The sequence below is a fragment of the Triticum dicoccoides genome, chromosome 2B, assembly GCF_002162155.2.
Source record: "Triticum dicoccoides isolate Atlit2015 ecotype Zavitan chromosome 2B, WEW_v2.0, whole genome shotgun sequence".
NCBI lineage: Eukaryota > Viridiplantae > Streptophyta > Magnoliopsida > Poales > Poaceae > Triticum > Triticum dicoccoides.
This window is the reverse complement of record NC_041383.1, coordinates 202,120,102-202,135,842: the sequence shown is the minus strand read 5'-3', so window position 1 is coordinate 202,135,842 and position 15,741 is coordinate 202,120,102. Positions and strand designations below refer to the sequence as shown.

Below are 15,741 nucleotides of genomic sequence, written 5' to 3'. Positions count from 1 at the left end.
CACATCATCAATATTAATCAAGCAGGATGTAGGGTTTTACCTCCATCAAGAGGGCCCGAACCTGGGTAAAAACATCGTGTCCCTCGTCTCCTGTTACCATCCGCCTAGACGCACAGATCGGGACCCCCTACCCGAGATCCGCCGGTTTTGACACCGACAGTGACACTTACGTAGAATCTGTTCCTGTTCATGCTCAGACACTCAACGTCTAATAACACCATCTACTCCTTCTTTATAAAGGTGTGGGTCATCCCAAAAGTAATGTCTTAAATCATAGAAGAACTTTTTATTTTGCTGGTATGTGAAACTAGGCGGTAAATATTTAGCAACAATGTAATTAGCATAATCAGCATACCAAGGAGCAGTATGAGAAGCATTGACGAACGCTAATTGTTCATCAGGAAAGCTATCATTAATAGGAAGTGGGTCATCAAGAACATTCTCTAACCTAGACAAGTTATCTGCAACAGGGTTCTCACCTCCCTTTCTATCAATAATATGCAAGTCAAATTCTTGGAGCAAGAGAACCCATCTAATGAGTCTAGGCTTAACATCTTTCTTTTCCATCAGATATTTAATAGCAACATGATCAGTGTGAATAGTAACTTTGGAATCAACAATATAAGGTTTGAACTTATCACATGCAAACACAACTGCTAAGAACTCTTTTTCAGTAGTAGCATAATTTCTCTGGGCAGTATCAAGAGTCTTACTAGCATACTGGATAACATTTAATTTCTTATCAACTCTTTGCCCTAAAACAGCACCTACAGCATAATCACTAGCATCGCACATAATTTCAAAAGGTAAATTCCAATCAGGAGGCTGAACAATAGGTGTAATGATCAAAGCTTTCTTAAGCACTTCAAACGCTTCTACACAATCATCATCAAATACAAAAGGAATATCTTTTTGTAATAAATTAGTCAGAGGCCTAGAGATTTTAGAAAAGTCCTTAATGAACCTCCTAGAAAAACCGGCATGACCAAGGAAACTTCTTATACCTTTTATGTCCTTGGGACGTGGCATCTTTTCAATAGCATCAACTTTGGCTTTATCAACTTCAATACCTCTCTCGGAGATCTTGTGCCCCAAGACAATGCCTTCATTAACCATAAAGTGACACTTTTCCCAATTCATGACGAGACTAGTGTCTTCGCATCTCTGCAAAACTCGATCAAGGTTGCTCAAACAATCATCAAAAGAGGATTCGTAGACGGAGAAGTCATCCATGAATACCTCACAAATCTTTTCACAAAAATCAGAGAATATAGCCATCATGCATCTTTGAAAGGTAGCATGTGCATTACATAAACCAAAAGGCATACGTCTATAAGCAAAAGTACCAAAAGGGCAAGTAAAAGTAGTTTTAGATTGATCCTTCGCTGACACAGGTATCTGAGAGAAACCAGAATAACCATCTAGAAAGCAAAAGTGTGTGTTTTTGGATAGCCTTTCTAGCATTTGATTAATAAAAGGTAAAGGATAATGATCTTTCTTGGTAGCTTTATTTAACTTATGGAAATCAATTACCATCCTATAACCTGTAATAATTCTTCGTGGGATCAATTCATCTTTATCATTAGGAACAACGGTAATACCTCCCATTTTAGGGACACAATGGACAGGGCTTACCCATTCACTATCAGCAACGGGATAAATAATACGTGCCTCAAGGAGCTTTAGTATCTCCTTTCTTACCACTTCCTTCATCTTGGGATTTAATCGTCTTTGAGGATCTCTAAATGGTTTGGCATCGTCCTCCAATGTAATTTTGTGTTGACATAGCGTGGGACTAACGCCCGTAAGATCATCCAGAGTATATCCGATAGCATCTCGGTGCTTCTTTAGAGTTTTCAATAATCTTTCTTCTTCTTTCTCTGAAAGGTTAGCACTAATAATAACAGGATATATTTCTTTTTCATCAAGATAAGCATACTTAAGATTATCAGGTAGTGGTTTGAGTTCAAACACGGGATCACCCTTGGGTGGAGGGGGATCCCCAAGAATTTCAATGTGAAGATTATGTTTCAGCATAGGTTCCTGTTTAAGGAACACTTCATCTATTTCTTCCCTTTCCTTCATAAACATATCATTTTCATGGTCTAGCAAATATTGTTCTAACAGATCAGTTGGAGGAACAACAATGGAAGCAAGACCAATAATCTCATCCTTGCTAGGTGGTTCCCTTTCACGAGGTTGTCTACTAAACTTAGTGAAATTAAACTCATGAGACATACCATCTATGCCAACAGTGACAATATTCTTTTCACAATTAATCTTAGCACTGACAGTATTCAAGAAGGGTCTACCAAAAATAATGGGACAAAAATCATCTTGTGGGGAACCAAGAACAAGGAAATCGGCAGGATATTTAACCTTCCCACACAAAACTTCAACATCTCTAACAATCCCAATAGGTTTAATGGTATCCCTATTAGCAAGCTTAATAGTAACATCAATGTCTTCTAATTCAACGGGTGCAATGTCATGCATAATTCCTTTATAAAGATCATAAGGTATCGCACTAGCACTAGCACCCATATCACATAAGCCATGATAACAATGATCTCCTATTTTAACAGAAATAACAGGCATGCCTACGACAGGTCTACGTGTCTTAGTATCAGGTCTAGCAATATTAGCAGTCTCGCCCAAGAAAGAAATAACATGCCCATCTAAGTCCTCATCCAAGAGATCTTTAACCATAGCAATACTAGGTTCAACATTAATTTGCTCAGGAGGTGTATAAGTCCTAGTATTTCTCTTACGAACAACAGTCGAAGCTTTAGCATGATCCTTTATCCTAACAGGGAAAGGAGGTTTTTCAACATAAGCAGTAGGAACAATAGGACCACTATAGGTAATAGTCTTTTCTTCGACTGTAATAGGTGCAACTACTTTAACTTCAACAGGAGGATTATATTTAAACCACTTCTCTTTAGGGAGATCAACGTGAGTAGCAAAAGATTCACAAAAAGTAGCTACTATCTCAGAGTCAAGTCCATACTTAGCGCTAAATCCACGAAAAACATCGGTATCCATAAAAGGTTTAACACAATCGAAATTAGGTGTCATACCTGACTCCTTACCATCGTCGGAACCCCAATCTTCAGAGTTGCATTTAATTCTTTCCAATAAGCCCCATTTGAAATCAATAGTCTTCAGCATATAAGAACCAGCACAGGAAGTATCGAGCAGGTTGCGATTATCAAGAGAAAGCCGAGCATAAATTTTTTGAATAATCATTTCCCAAGAGAGCTCATGATTGGGGCATGAATAGAACATTGACTTAAGCCTCCCCCAAGCTTGAGCGATGCTTTCTCCTTCACGAGGTCAGAAATTATATATGTAATTTCGATCACGATGAACAAGATGCATAGGATAGAACTTCTGGTGAAATTCCAACTTCAATCGCTTATAATTCCAAGATCCCGTATCATCACATAGCCTAAACCATGTCAATGCATCTCCCTTCAAAGATAAAGGGAAGACCTTCCTTTTGACAACATCATCGGGAATACCTGCAAGCTTAAATAATCCACAAACTTCATCCACAAAGATAAGGTGTAAATTGGGATGCAATGTTCCATCTCCTGCAAATGGAATAGCTAGCAGTTTCTCTATCATACCCGAAGGAATCTCAAAGTAAATATTTTTATAAAGTTCAGTAGGTTGAGGAGAAACTCTTTGCTCTTTTGGTTGGGGTGAAGATACCCCAAATAAGCCCCTCAAAGGATTAGTTTCCATAGTAACAAGTAGCAAAAATTTCAGCACACTATATAAATGTTTCCTTACCAAGTTCCACTCACCAAAAGCGCTACACTCCCCGGCAACAGCACCAGAAAAGAGTCTTGATGACCCACAAGTGTAGGGGATCTATCGTAGTCCTTTCGATAAGTAAGAGTGTCGAACCCAACGAGGAGCAGAAGGAAATGATAAGCGCTTTTCAGTAAGGTTTTCTGCAAGCACTGAAATTGTAGGTGATAGATAGTTTTATGATAAGATAAATAGTAACGAGTAACAAGTAAACAAAGTAAATAAAATGCAGCAAGGTGGCCCAATCCTTCATGTAGCAAAGGATAAGCCAGGACAATTTCTAATTTTAATAAAGGAGCTCCCGAGGACACATTGGAAATTATCGTCAAGCTAGTTTTCATCACGCTCATATGATTCGCGTTCGGTACTTTGATAATTTGATATGTGGGTGGACCGGTGCTTGGGTACTGCACTTACTTGGACAAGCATCCCACTTATGATTAACCCCTATTGCAAGCATCCGCAACTACAACAAAAGTATTAAGGTAAACCTAACCATAGCATGAAACATGTGGATCCAAATCAGCCCCTAACGAAGCAACGCATAAACTAGGGTTTAAGCTTCTGTCACTCTAGCAACCCATCATCTACTTATTACTTCCCTATGCCCTCCTCTAGGCCCAATAATGGTGCAGTGTCATGTAGTCGACGTTCACATGACGCCACTCGAGGAGAAGACAACATACATCTTATCAAAATATCGAACGAATACCAAATTCACATGACTACTAATAGCAAGACTTCACCCATGTCCTCAGGAACAAACGTAACTACTCACAAAGCATATTCATGTTCATAATCAGAGGTGTAATAATATGCATTAAGGATCTGAACATATGATCTTCCACCAAGTAAACCAATAAGTATCAACTACAAGGAGTAATCAACACTACTAGGAACCACAGGTACCAATTTGTGCTTTTGGATACAAGATTGGATACAAGAGATGAACTAGGGTTTGAGAGGAGATGGTGCTGGTGAAGATGTTGATGGAGATTGACCCCCTCCCAATGAGAGGATCGTTGGTGATGACGTTGGTGATGATTTCCCCCTCCCAGAGGGAAGTGTCCCCGGCAGAACAGCTCTACCGGAGCCCTAGATTGGTTCCGCCAAGGTTCCGCCTCGTGGCGGCGGAGTTTCGTCCCGTAAGCTTGCCCCTAATTTTTTCCAGGGTAAAAGTGATGATATAGCAGAAGATGGACGCCGGAGGCCCACCAGGGGCCCCAGGAGATGGGGGGTGCGCCATATAGGGGGGAGGGGCGCCCCTTGTCTCCTGGACAGGGTGTGGGCCCCCTGGCCTATTTCTTTTGCTCAGAAATTCTTATAAATTCCAAAAAGTTGTTTCGTGGAGTTTCAGGACTTTTGGAGTTGTGCAGAATAGGTTTCCAACGTTTGCTCCTTTTCCAGCCATAATTCCAGCTGCCGATATTCCCCCTCTTCATGGTAAACCTTGTAAAATAAGAGAGAATAGCCATAAGTATTGAGATATAATGTGTAGTAACAGCCCATAATGCAATAAATATTGATATAAAAGCATGATGTAAAATGGACGTATCATTCAGCTCGATGACGTCTCTCGAACTCTTGATCCAGTAGAGGTACAAAGGAGATGAGTTCCGTCAGCACCACGGCGTGGTGACGGTGATGGTGATGTGATCTGCGCAGGGCTTCGCCTAACCACTATGACAATATGATCGGAGGAGTAAACGGTGGAGGGGGCACGGCACACGGCTATGACAATTGATGTGCTTTGGGTTGCCCCCTGCCCCCGTATATAAAGGAGGAGAGGGGAGGAGGCCGGCTCTAGGGCCCGCCATGGGGGGGAGTCCTACTAGGACTCCAAGTCCTAGTCGGCTCCCCCTTCCTTTCCAACGGAGGGGGAAAGGGAAAGAGAGGGAGAGGGAGAGGGAAAGGGGGTCGCGCCCCGTCCCCTAGTCCAATTCGGACTCCCCATGGGGGGGCACCTCCTTGTGGCCTGCCTCTCCTCTCATCTATGGCCCATGTCCATGGCTAGAAAACTTAACCACCTTTGATCAACGAGCTAGTCTAGTAGAAGCATACTAGGGACACGGTGTTTTGTCTATGTATTCACACATGTATCAAGTTTCCGGTTAATACAGTTCTAGCATGAACAATAAACATTTATCATGAACAAGGAAATATAAAATAACAACTTTATTATTGCCTCTAGGGCATATTTCCTTCAGGGATAACACCCATGGGCGATTCATCAGCTATGTCTTTGCTTGTTCCGGAATATAACATTTCGGTTGTTGGAACGAAGAGTTAACGGACAAAAATTGCATGGATCGTCTATTCCTTTTTTGTCAGCACAGGGTTGTGTTATAATTGAACATCGCGGAAAAGTGCTAGATATTCTTCAATCTTGAATATTAGACTTATCAGATATGGTAAAAGAATGCTGAGTCGATTTTTTCAAATATTATTGAAGTGCACAAGTTTACACTTGCTATTGCAGAATAGGACAAAGTGTTCAGTTTTTGCAATTCTTGTCCAAGTTTACAATATATATAGAAACGAGTTTGACAATAAGTTTTATTTTTGGTTTTTAAAATTTAGTCATAGTTGTATATTTTTTTCTTAAATTTCCTGTTGTTTAACTTAGGGGTAAATAAGCCTTGTAGTTATTTTATCCTTGAATTCTTTTTGACTTTATTTTGTCTTTGTTCAAATTTTCTGTCAGGTGGTATCACTCCTAGAATTTAGTCTTCTTTAGAAATAAACTAAAACTTGTTCTTCTTTCTTTTTGTTTTTGTGATTAATATTCCTTGTTAACACATGTTGCATTCTTGAGTTTAGTCTATTATATAGTTCGTCTAAGTAGTAGTTGAAATTAACACAATTAAATGCAATATTAGTATTAGGCCAAGCCATGTGTTTCATATCTATTGACTGGGTTGTTTTTTCTTTTGGGGCTTTCACTTGACAACTCGGATTGATAATTTTGGTCACTTTATCTTAGATAAAGAGTTAATAATTTGATGGATTGAATTCCACAAAATAGCTAACAGAAAAAGTGAATGATCAAAAATAAATTTTCAAGATAAGGAGAATATATCACACAGCTATACATATCTATGCTTTCTACATATTGTATCATTAAAACCTTAAGATACAACCAAGATAACCGTAAATAAGGTACAACAACCTCAACAACTTTCAAGAATAAACACAAGAGTCCAAAAGTGACATATATACATATATTTTGACTGTCAAATGTATGCTAGCACACGAGCAACGTATGCATGTGCATATTACAACAATCCTAACCTCTTCCCGCAATCCACGCTTCCATCAAGCACCTCCTCTGCTCCATACTTATACTTGAATCCCAGCTCCACAAGTTTGTTTGTGTTAGCCTGCACTCTCAATCCCTCTCCCACCACTCTAACAGTCACACACACACCCCAAAAATATTTATCAGAAAGCACCACGTAAGAGATAGTCAAAGAATGATATTTTGTTCAAAAACGTACTCTTTGATCCGCTCGAGTTCGGGGTGCATGCGGGCGTAGTGCTCCAAGATGTCATGCATGTTGGTGTGCGCGGTGGTGCAAAGGTATCGGCCACCAACAACATCAGACGACTTCTCCATGCAGAAGACATGTGCCTCGCAGACGTCATCGACATGCACCAGTGGTACGGAGCCGAGGAGGGCCTGTAGGAACTTGAGGGAGTTGTGATAGATCTCGATGCCGGTTAGAGGCGACAACATGACATGGAGGCTATCACTGATGTACGGCAGGATGGTGTCTCCTCCTACGAGGCCGCATACCAAGACAACAACGTCGAACGCTCTACCCTCGAAGAAGTCATCGTTGTACTTGAGTAATTCCTCCTCAGAGATGGTCTTCGAGGATACATAAGCCTATAGATAATGCAAGTCAACATGGAGACCAAGGAGGGTTGGGAAGATATGGGGATTAAAAAAATTTACAATTAAATGTTTTTTCAAGTTGTTAAATTATGATGAGGCATTGCAAAAAATTCTAAATAAATGTTTTTCAAGTTGTTAAATTATGACGGGGCATGACAAGACTTCCTACGCAATAAGTATATCCACTCACGCCGTCTTTCTTAGGTACTGTAAGACCATCAGACTACCCTTACTGGAAACTTTCCAAAAAGGCCTGTGAGTTTAAAGACGATTTTTTGTGTGTGTGTGCTTTCACGTTTGGGAGTGATGACTGGATCATATACTAGGTTTTGGGAGGACATATGATTGGGGAATAGGTCCCTCGGCAAGTAGTACCCTACCTTGCACAATATCACCAAGCAAAAACATGTCAGTATGGTAGATATTTTTGTAACTATACCATTGTATGTTATTTTTATGGATTTTGAGTAGGGATGGACGCCCTGGATTCACTTGGTGCTCCTTGATGGAAATTGATTTATCTGAGGACTTGGATGTATTCTCATGAAAACACCACAATTAGGGTTACTTTATTGTCAAATCAATGCACACACACATTATGAACGAGAACCATGTTTTTTGTGCAATGTTTTTATATAAACTTAAGATGTCCCTTGCGGTTAAGATCATTATTAGGTATTTACTTATAACCAAAGATATCTTAGATAAACATAATAGATAAACATAATTGGTAGGACAATTAAAGATGTCACCTTTTTCACGGTTTTGTGTAGAGGACAGTGTTTGTGGCGTTTAAGGTTAAGGGTGCTGGCTTTTTGGGAAGTTTTCACAATGATATGGTGTATAACAAATAATTTTTTTTCATTTCTGTAAGGTGTTCCCATGGCTACCCATTGGCTCTGTACCATGTGAAAGAGGAGTTGCTTTGAACTTTGGGTGTTTATGCATCCACTTGGGGAGAGAATTTGTGGCACACAGGCGCAAGGGCACCAAACCGGCCCCCTTGCATGCTTTTTCTTTTGGCCTTCGATTTTCAATCTTTTATATATTTTGAACGAAAAGACTAAATTAAGTTTGTTCCCATATTCGTGTTTCTTATGACGAGGGCTTTCAAATAACATCCATTCTGATAAGTTTTAATTCTTTTGTTAAGTTTCATATTTTGAAACCTAGTACAAGCGACCGAGAAAATCACATCTTTCGTACCTGCGCGGCAAAAAAATCGCTTAAAGTTTCAACGGTGAAACTTGATACAAGCGAGAGAGAAAATTATAAGATTCACATGCAAAATTTGAAGTTTCAAAGATAAAACTTAAAACTTGTTGTGCCCTCGTGTGGGAACAAATTACTTTGTGGATCGCGAGGCAATCGGGTGGCCGGGAAAGGATGGGTGCGTGCTACCACGCCTGTGTGGCCCTGCGAATTTGCGCATCCACTTGGAGACGGTAACCCAGATTTCGCTTAAACAATATGGATGGCAGCCTAGAATATGTGGCACATTATATGTGACATGTAATCGGTTTGCTTTCTGATTGTAGTCACAATGTCGCTGCACCATTTTTTCTTTGTTAATCTGATAGGCAGAGTCCACATATGATTGCCCATTAATCGCATCCTCATGTAACGAAGGACCCGACATAGCTACTTCATCTGTTCCTAAATTTTAGTCTTTGCAGAGATTTCACTATAGACCACATATAAATTTATATATAGATGTACTTTAGAGATAGATTCACTCATTTTGCATCGTACATAGTCCATAGTAAAATCTCTACAAAGACTTATCTCAACTCCTATAAAAGACCCAGTTGGTGATGATGATGTGTCTGCCATCCGTTATTTCTAATCATCAAATCTGCATCTAACGACTATGAGTTAAGCTATGGCATTTTTACAACAAGACCCCACTTCTCTTGTCCAATTTACGTAAAACCCCTTAGTATCTTGAAACCAGGCACATCCCTCCCTCACCTCAAAACATCCACGAGGAATATTTTGAGTGAAACCTACTACGAGTATATTTTTAGTACCAAAACTAGAGTTATTTTTCTTCAAATTTGTGAACATATATTGTTCTATTTTGACTCCGTTGTAACGCACGGTACATTCCTAGTATTTAGGAACGGGGGGAGTAGATTTGTATGATGAGTTGAATGAATTGTGCATGGCCTTGCTGGGGCCAATTTTTTGACGAAAAGGACCACCTACCCAATGAAATTGCCAGAAAAGACCCCCTCTAGATAAAATTGACAGAAAAGACCCCCTCGGCCATGGCGGCAGGCGCGCCAACTAACACGTGGCACCTGCCGCCATATGCAGAGGCGGCCAGCCCTGCCGCCACGGTGCCAGGCGGCAGGCGCCGCGTAACAGATTTTCGGCCGAGCGGGAGCTGGAACGGAACGGGAGACAGGAGGTGGGCCCTGCCGCCACTGCGTGAGACGGCAGCTCGGGCCACGTGTTGCTGCCGCCACGCCCGCTGGCGGCAGGTGCTGCTGTTGCGCGCCCGACGGGACACCACCAACCGGTGATTCGGTGGCTTTCGGCAGTTGCGTGTCACCCACGTTGACACATGCATTGGTTTAGCAATGAGCTACTCTATGACGTATGGGCCCCACGTGTTGCTAGAAATTTATAAAAGAAAGAATATATTCAATATTGGACTCTATTTGTAGAGTTCATCGCGGAGAATATAGTGGTGCAAATAGATTGAAGTTTTATACTTTGATCTAAGAGAAATAATCACCAAAAGAGGGCTAGATATGCACGTACAGAAGCTAGCCAGATTTCTAGTTCGTGAACACCAGGTCGCATAGATGCATGCTCTCTTTTAAATTTTCTATATATACAGAGGAGGTGTTGTGCGCTGTCTAGTCGTCTGTCAAGCAAAAAGAAGGTGCCGCCACTCCAAAGATGGCAGGGCCCACCTCTTGTCTCCAGTTACGTTCCAGCTCCCACGCTCGGCCGAAAATCTGTTACGACGCGCCTGCCGACTGGTCTAGTGGCGGCAGGGGCTGCCGCCTCCGCACATGGCGGCAAGTGTCACGTGTCGGCTGGCACGCCTGCCGTCACAGCTGAAGGGTTTTTTTTGTCAATTTTATTTAGAGGAGGTCTTTTCTGTCAATTCCGTTGTTCACTTGGTCCTTTTAAATAAAAAATTTCGCCGGACAGGCCGAGTGGGGTCCAGCAGGATATATAGTGGTGCAAATAGTTCTGGACCAGGAATTAGAAGCACTCACGTCCATGTATTCGTTGCTGTGGTCGCAGGACAGGCCGAGTGGGGTCCAGCAGGATTCGTTCACGAACTCTTTGTACCCGTCGCCGTCCTCCCGGAGCGGCGAGGCTGTGACAACGGAGCCCGTGTGGATGACACGCTTCACCGTCTTGGACCGCTCGCACTGCTGCAGGATGGTGCGCGTCGCGTCCAATGTCGCTTCGGTGGTGTCCTTGTACTGCCAAAACCAAATCAAGGGGAAAACAAACAAAAGTGACGCCAACAATGTAGCACACTTCAAACAACAGTAATCCGCAAAAAAATAAAAAAATACAGTCGTGTTCATTCAAATAAGCGACAAGCTTGCAAGAATAAGAAAAATGGGCTACGATTGCTTCGGCGTGCAAAAAACTCTTGCTATAGAAACCGACGGCAGCCTAGAGCTAGCGAGTGCGTACCAATTGCCAAGGGGGTAGAGCTATTGACGACGTTGTTTTGCGGCGAGCAGCGACGAAGCTTGTGTCCTCTCCTCTCACGTCACAGGGTCATAAACAGAGAATTCAAAGGAAGTAGTGCCATGGAGAAATGACAGGTGTCACATGAGCGTGATGGCGTGGAGCTGTACCGTATGTAGATGGTTCCACTGGGGAGAACATATGTCGATGCTTTTTTGGGGGGTTTTGCTAAACTCTCGTGTCAGTCACTTTTTTCCTCTGGTGTAGCGCGAGGACGAAGAGTGTGAGGAGCTCTAGCTATGAGCGTTCGCCATGGCAAGGTGAAGCCATGTACTCCCTCCGTTCGGAATTACTTGTCGCAAAAATGGATGTATCTAGACTTATTTTAGTTTTAGACACATCCATTTTCGAGACAAGTAATTCCGAACGGAGGAAGTATGAGCGAAAGCCGGCCGGAGCGAGCGATAAACTTAACATGGTGGTTAAGGGGTGTTAAGGGTAGCCGGAGCTGTGTTCATCAGGACAAGGTTTAGAGGGATAGCTGGGATGACGGCCAGCAAGGCGAGGAGGAGAGGCTAAGGAGACGGCGGTAGCCACCGGCCAAGGAAGACAGAAGCAGGCGGTTAGGGCGAGGTGGGCCGGCGGCTGCATGAGGAAGAAGATCTAGCCGCTCACTCTTGGCCCAACGACTGAGAGTACAAGTGACAGATGTCAAAAAAAAAACCCAGATACCTGAGAATAGGCGGTCTTTTTTCTTTTGATAAAAGCAAGAGCACCCCCTGTTATCTTCGTGACTAATACACAAACCGGCCGAGACAACTAATGACTGGTTTACCTTGGAGCTGCCGGAGTTGTGCTGCAGCGGGGTGGCGACGAGGAAGACGAACTCGCAGCCTTGGATGGCCGGCTCGAATGAGGCAGCGTCATAGATGTCCGCCTCGAACAGCACCAGCCGCTCCGCCGCGCCGGGGAGCCCCCTCAGCAGCTCCGTCTTCTTCTCATCCCCTGCCAGGCCAATTGTGCTCTCACTGCTCAGGAGTACGCATAGGGAACATCGGCTGGGCCATCGGGGGCTTGCAGGACGTGGCCGGGGCGTCGTTCTACAGTGGCTTGCATGCACGGGACGGGAGGAATCAGCGTGGGATAGGGCACATACCGAGGTTTCGTACGGTCCCATGGACGGTGCAGCCTCTGTCGAGGAGCTTCTTGACGAGCCAGGACGCGATGTAGCCTGCAGCTCCGGTGACGCACACCCTGCTCATCCTTTTCCGGCCGGCCCCTTATCCTCTCACGCCCATTGATCCTGTGTGTATATATACGTGTGCGGTGCTGCACCCAAAGCCTCCGTGGTATTATCCACATGCCCCGCCTGTTCGCACACGAACACGTCACCGTGTACCTCCAACGCCGAGGGTGATGCACCGCAGCTCACGTCGAAGGAGACCCGTCCGGAAGTGCGGTACGCAAGCAATCCGGCGGGCGTTTTTGAGCACCCGAAACCCCACGCGCCCGGGAGGGACCCCGTCTGGACGCGCGGCGGCTATGGGCTGCTCTAGGCCGGTTCGCCCGTCCCTAGAGCCTCGAGGATCGCTGTCCTTCAACACGAAGAACGAACGAAGAACGAGAGAGAAAGAACAAGGGAGAGATGTAAAACTAGGGTAAAAAGTAGATTGATTGTTCGATTGTGTGTTGTTATTCAATCGGCCGTCACCTCGTACATATATATGAGGCGGCTGGACTTTCCGTACAAGAAAAGGACTCAAATTCCGTCCAAAACATCAAAAGACAACCTAACTCGGACTACGAGGGCCAGAACTTCCGGGCTAAAATTAAATCAAGTTGCCCTCTTGCACAGCTCCTGCAGGTCGCATACGGCTTCGGATCGCGATGGTCCCAAAAGCAAAGTTGTAAATCTTGCAATGTAGAAAAATTCATTAGTTGATAGTTTTTCATTCGAGGTTATCTTGATGTCGAAACTGGCCCCGCAAATCTGCAAATAATGTTAAAATTTCAGTTTTCGGGGTGCTCCGCGTGCAAATTTTCGGTTTAGCCCGGAACCTCCCCGGAAGTTTTGCCCGGAACTTCCGGGCTAAAATTTTGCAGCAGATTGTTTTGGCTCTAACTTTTTTATACGAACTCCGATGGAGACGTTCTTTATATCAAAATCGATCGTTTCGACGAGACGAAGACAACCCGTGTAGAAACTTTTCCCATAGGAGGTCGTCTTGAAGGCATAATTGGCCGAACAATACTCTGAATACAAAATCATAATATTCTGAGCATAGTTTCGGCCCTTGAGATGAGGTCGGATGGCGACAACCCAAACTTCAAAGATGTTCATATCGACAATATGAAACTTTTTCATGTAGATCACTTCTCTATTTGTGGCCATCTTAATCATGTTCTTAACCGCGCCAAAATCTGGTGTCAACAGAGGCCTTCTCAATTATGTTTTTAACCATGCCAAAATCTGGTGTCAACACATGTCCCCCTGTTTTTCGGCAAAACTTGCGTGCCGAAAAATAATTTGCAATGTATTTGTTATAAGGACGATGTCAACACTCCATCGGCCATTTATTTTTCTCAGGACGATAATTATGCATCGGCCATGTTTATGCTAAGGGCGATAGTTATATATCATCCGTTGATTTTAACTTCTTGTTCACATCATACCTTGTAACCGATTACCACCAATCGGCTTTAAAGAGATGGGAATGAACCCGTTCCTTGTAGCACTAAGGAAATCAAACTCCGAGAGGTCATGCCCTGTTAAGCAAGTTACATCGGGACGATTCCAATCCACTGATGCATCGGCCAAAACAACACAAGCCGAATTATCCGCGTGAATGATTTCTACCTCATCATCGATCCATTGTATTAAAAATTGATGCATGGTAGATGGCACACATTGGTTAGCATGAACCCAATCGCGACCTAATATAACATTATAGTTACCTTGTACCTCGGCGATGAAGAATGTGGTGGCCAAAGTTTTGCTTCCCACGGTGAGTTTCATGCACATCACACCTTTTGCCTCTGTCTTTTCTTTACCCTCGAATCCATTAAGTACCATATTGGTCTTCATCAACGCATCATCATCTAACCCCAACCTTTTGAAGACCGAGTAGGGCATAAGATTTACCACAACACCATCATCAACGAGCATCCTAGCAACCGGCGATCCGTTAATATGACCTTTGAGGTACAATGGCTTCAAGTGTTTCACCGGTTCTCTTGGCTTCTCGAAGATAGCATTCTTAGGACCAAAATCCAGCTTGGCTACCTCCCCTTCTTCACGTGCAGCATGAAACTCGGCAGGTAAGTAATATACCATATTAATATCCATACCTTCCTGAACCGGCGTAGATTCATAATCCACCATCTCATCTTCATCTCCCAATGTGTATATTGGGCTTAAAGTTTCCTCAATTGAAGGGGATGTTTCAGGTGGTGTGGACGATGTAATAGGGGTCGCATCATCCTCTTTCGGTGGTGAAGGTATTGCTGCAGCTAATGTAGAAGCATTTGTGTTTTGTTTTTGTTTAGGCCTCCACACTTGTTTTGTGAGTGCCATGGGCCGAATTTTATTAAAATTTTTGTCCCTTTGCCTCTCCTCGTTATGCTCTACCTTCTCGTGGTTCCTCATGCATTGTAATCTCCTTTTCATGGTCTTAGTTAAACCGGGAGGACACCACTTAGGTTGAGTATATTTGGGATCCCTTGGTTTGGTCTTGCTTGTGCTCGCCTCATGATCATTAACCATCGAACCCTGCTGAACAATAACAATATCACCATTAGAAGTAGCCAGATTACCAACAACCGGCTTTTTGATCTCCTTTTGCTTGTCACATTCTGCAATTTCCGCATTAGGTGACTTAACACACCACACTTTTTTGTTGGCCTTACTTGGAGAAATTTTTGTTGACCGATTAGAACCATAGCTCAAACGGCCTTGTGCGGGGTAATAAAGTCTCTCGCGAGCAGGCCTTCTAGGTGCTGCCCGCCCCATATGAAAAGCATAAGGAGCCATTGGGGGCTGCCCCCATCCTCCACTGAAGCCTCTCATGTAATATGGCGCATAGCAGGGTTGTGACATCCATGGTGTCGGTGCCCATGACCCATATGGTCTTACATAGCGTCGAAACTCTTGCTCCAGAGGCAATCTTGAACGCTTTGAATGTGATGGCCGATTAGAGCTAGAACCAGCCGCTTGACTTGCATATTTGGATAGCAACATATCAAAAGTTGGCTTGATTTTCTTGTACTTAGTTTCATTCTTTTTCCACTTGCCAACTTCTGAATTCTTAGGCTTGATCAATTTAACATGAGTATCCTCTTGCACTTGTGGTTGCCCCCCA

The 15,741-nt window shown here is 43.3% G+C and overlaps 1 protein-coding gene across 4 annotated transcripts; it reads right to left on the bottom strand.

Moving 5' to 3' along the window:
• Positions 1–6,884: 6,884 nt before the first annotated feature.
• LOC119363065 (putative anthocyanidin reductase) lies at positions 6,885–12,699 on the bottom strand. Of its 4 annotated transcripts, none has more exons than XM_037628368.1 (6): positions 12,540–12,699; positions 12,219–12,388; positions 10,954–11,166; positions 7,616–7,708; positions 7,317–7,498; positions 6,885–7,227 (listed from the first exon to the last, which is right to left on the bottom strand). In XM_037628368.1, exons 1-6 carry the CDS (start codon positions 12,643–12,645, stop codon positions 7,095–7,097), a joined length of 897 nt encoding a protein of 298 aa, XP_037484265.1. In that variant the 5' UTR covers positions 12,646–12,699; the 3' UTR covers positions 6,885–7,094. The 4 variants fall into 4 exon arrangements, with proteins under 4 accessions (XP_037484265.1, XP_037484264.1, XP_037484266.1 ...); XM_037628367.1 differs by having other exon boundaries at positions 7,317–7,507; positions 12,540–12,698; XM_037628369.1 differs by lacking the exon at positions 7,616–7,708 and having other exon boundaries at positions 7,317–7,507.
• Between the last annotated feature and the right edge of the window lie 3,042 nt (positions 12,700–15,741).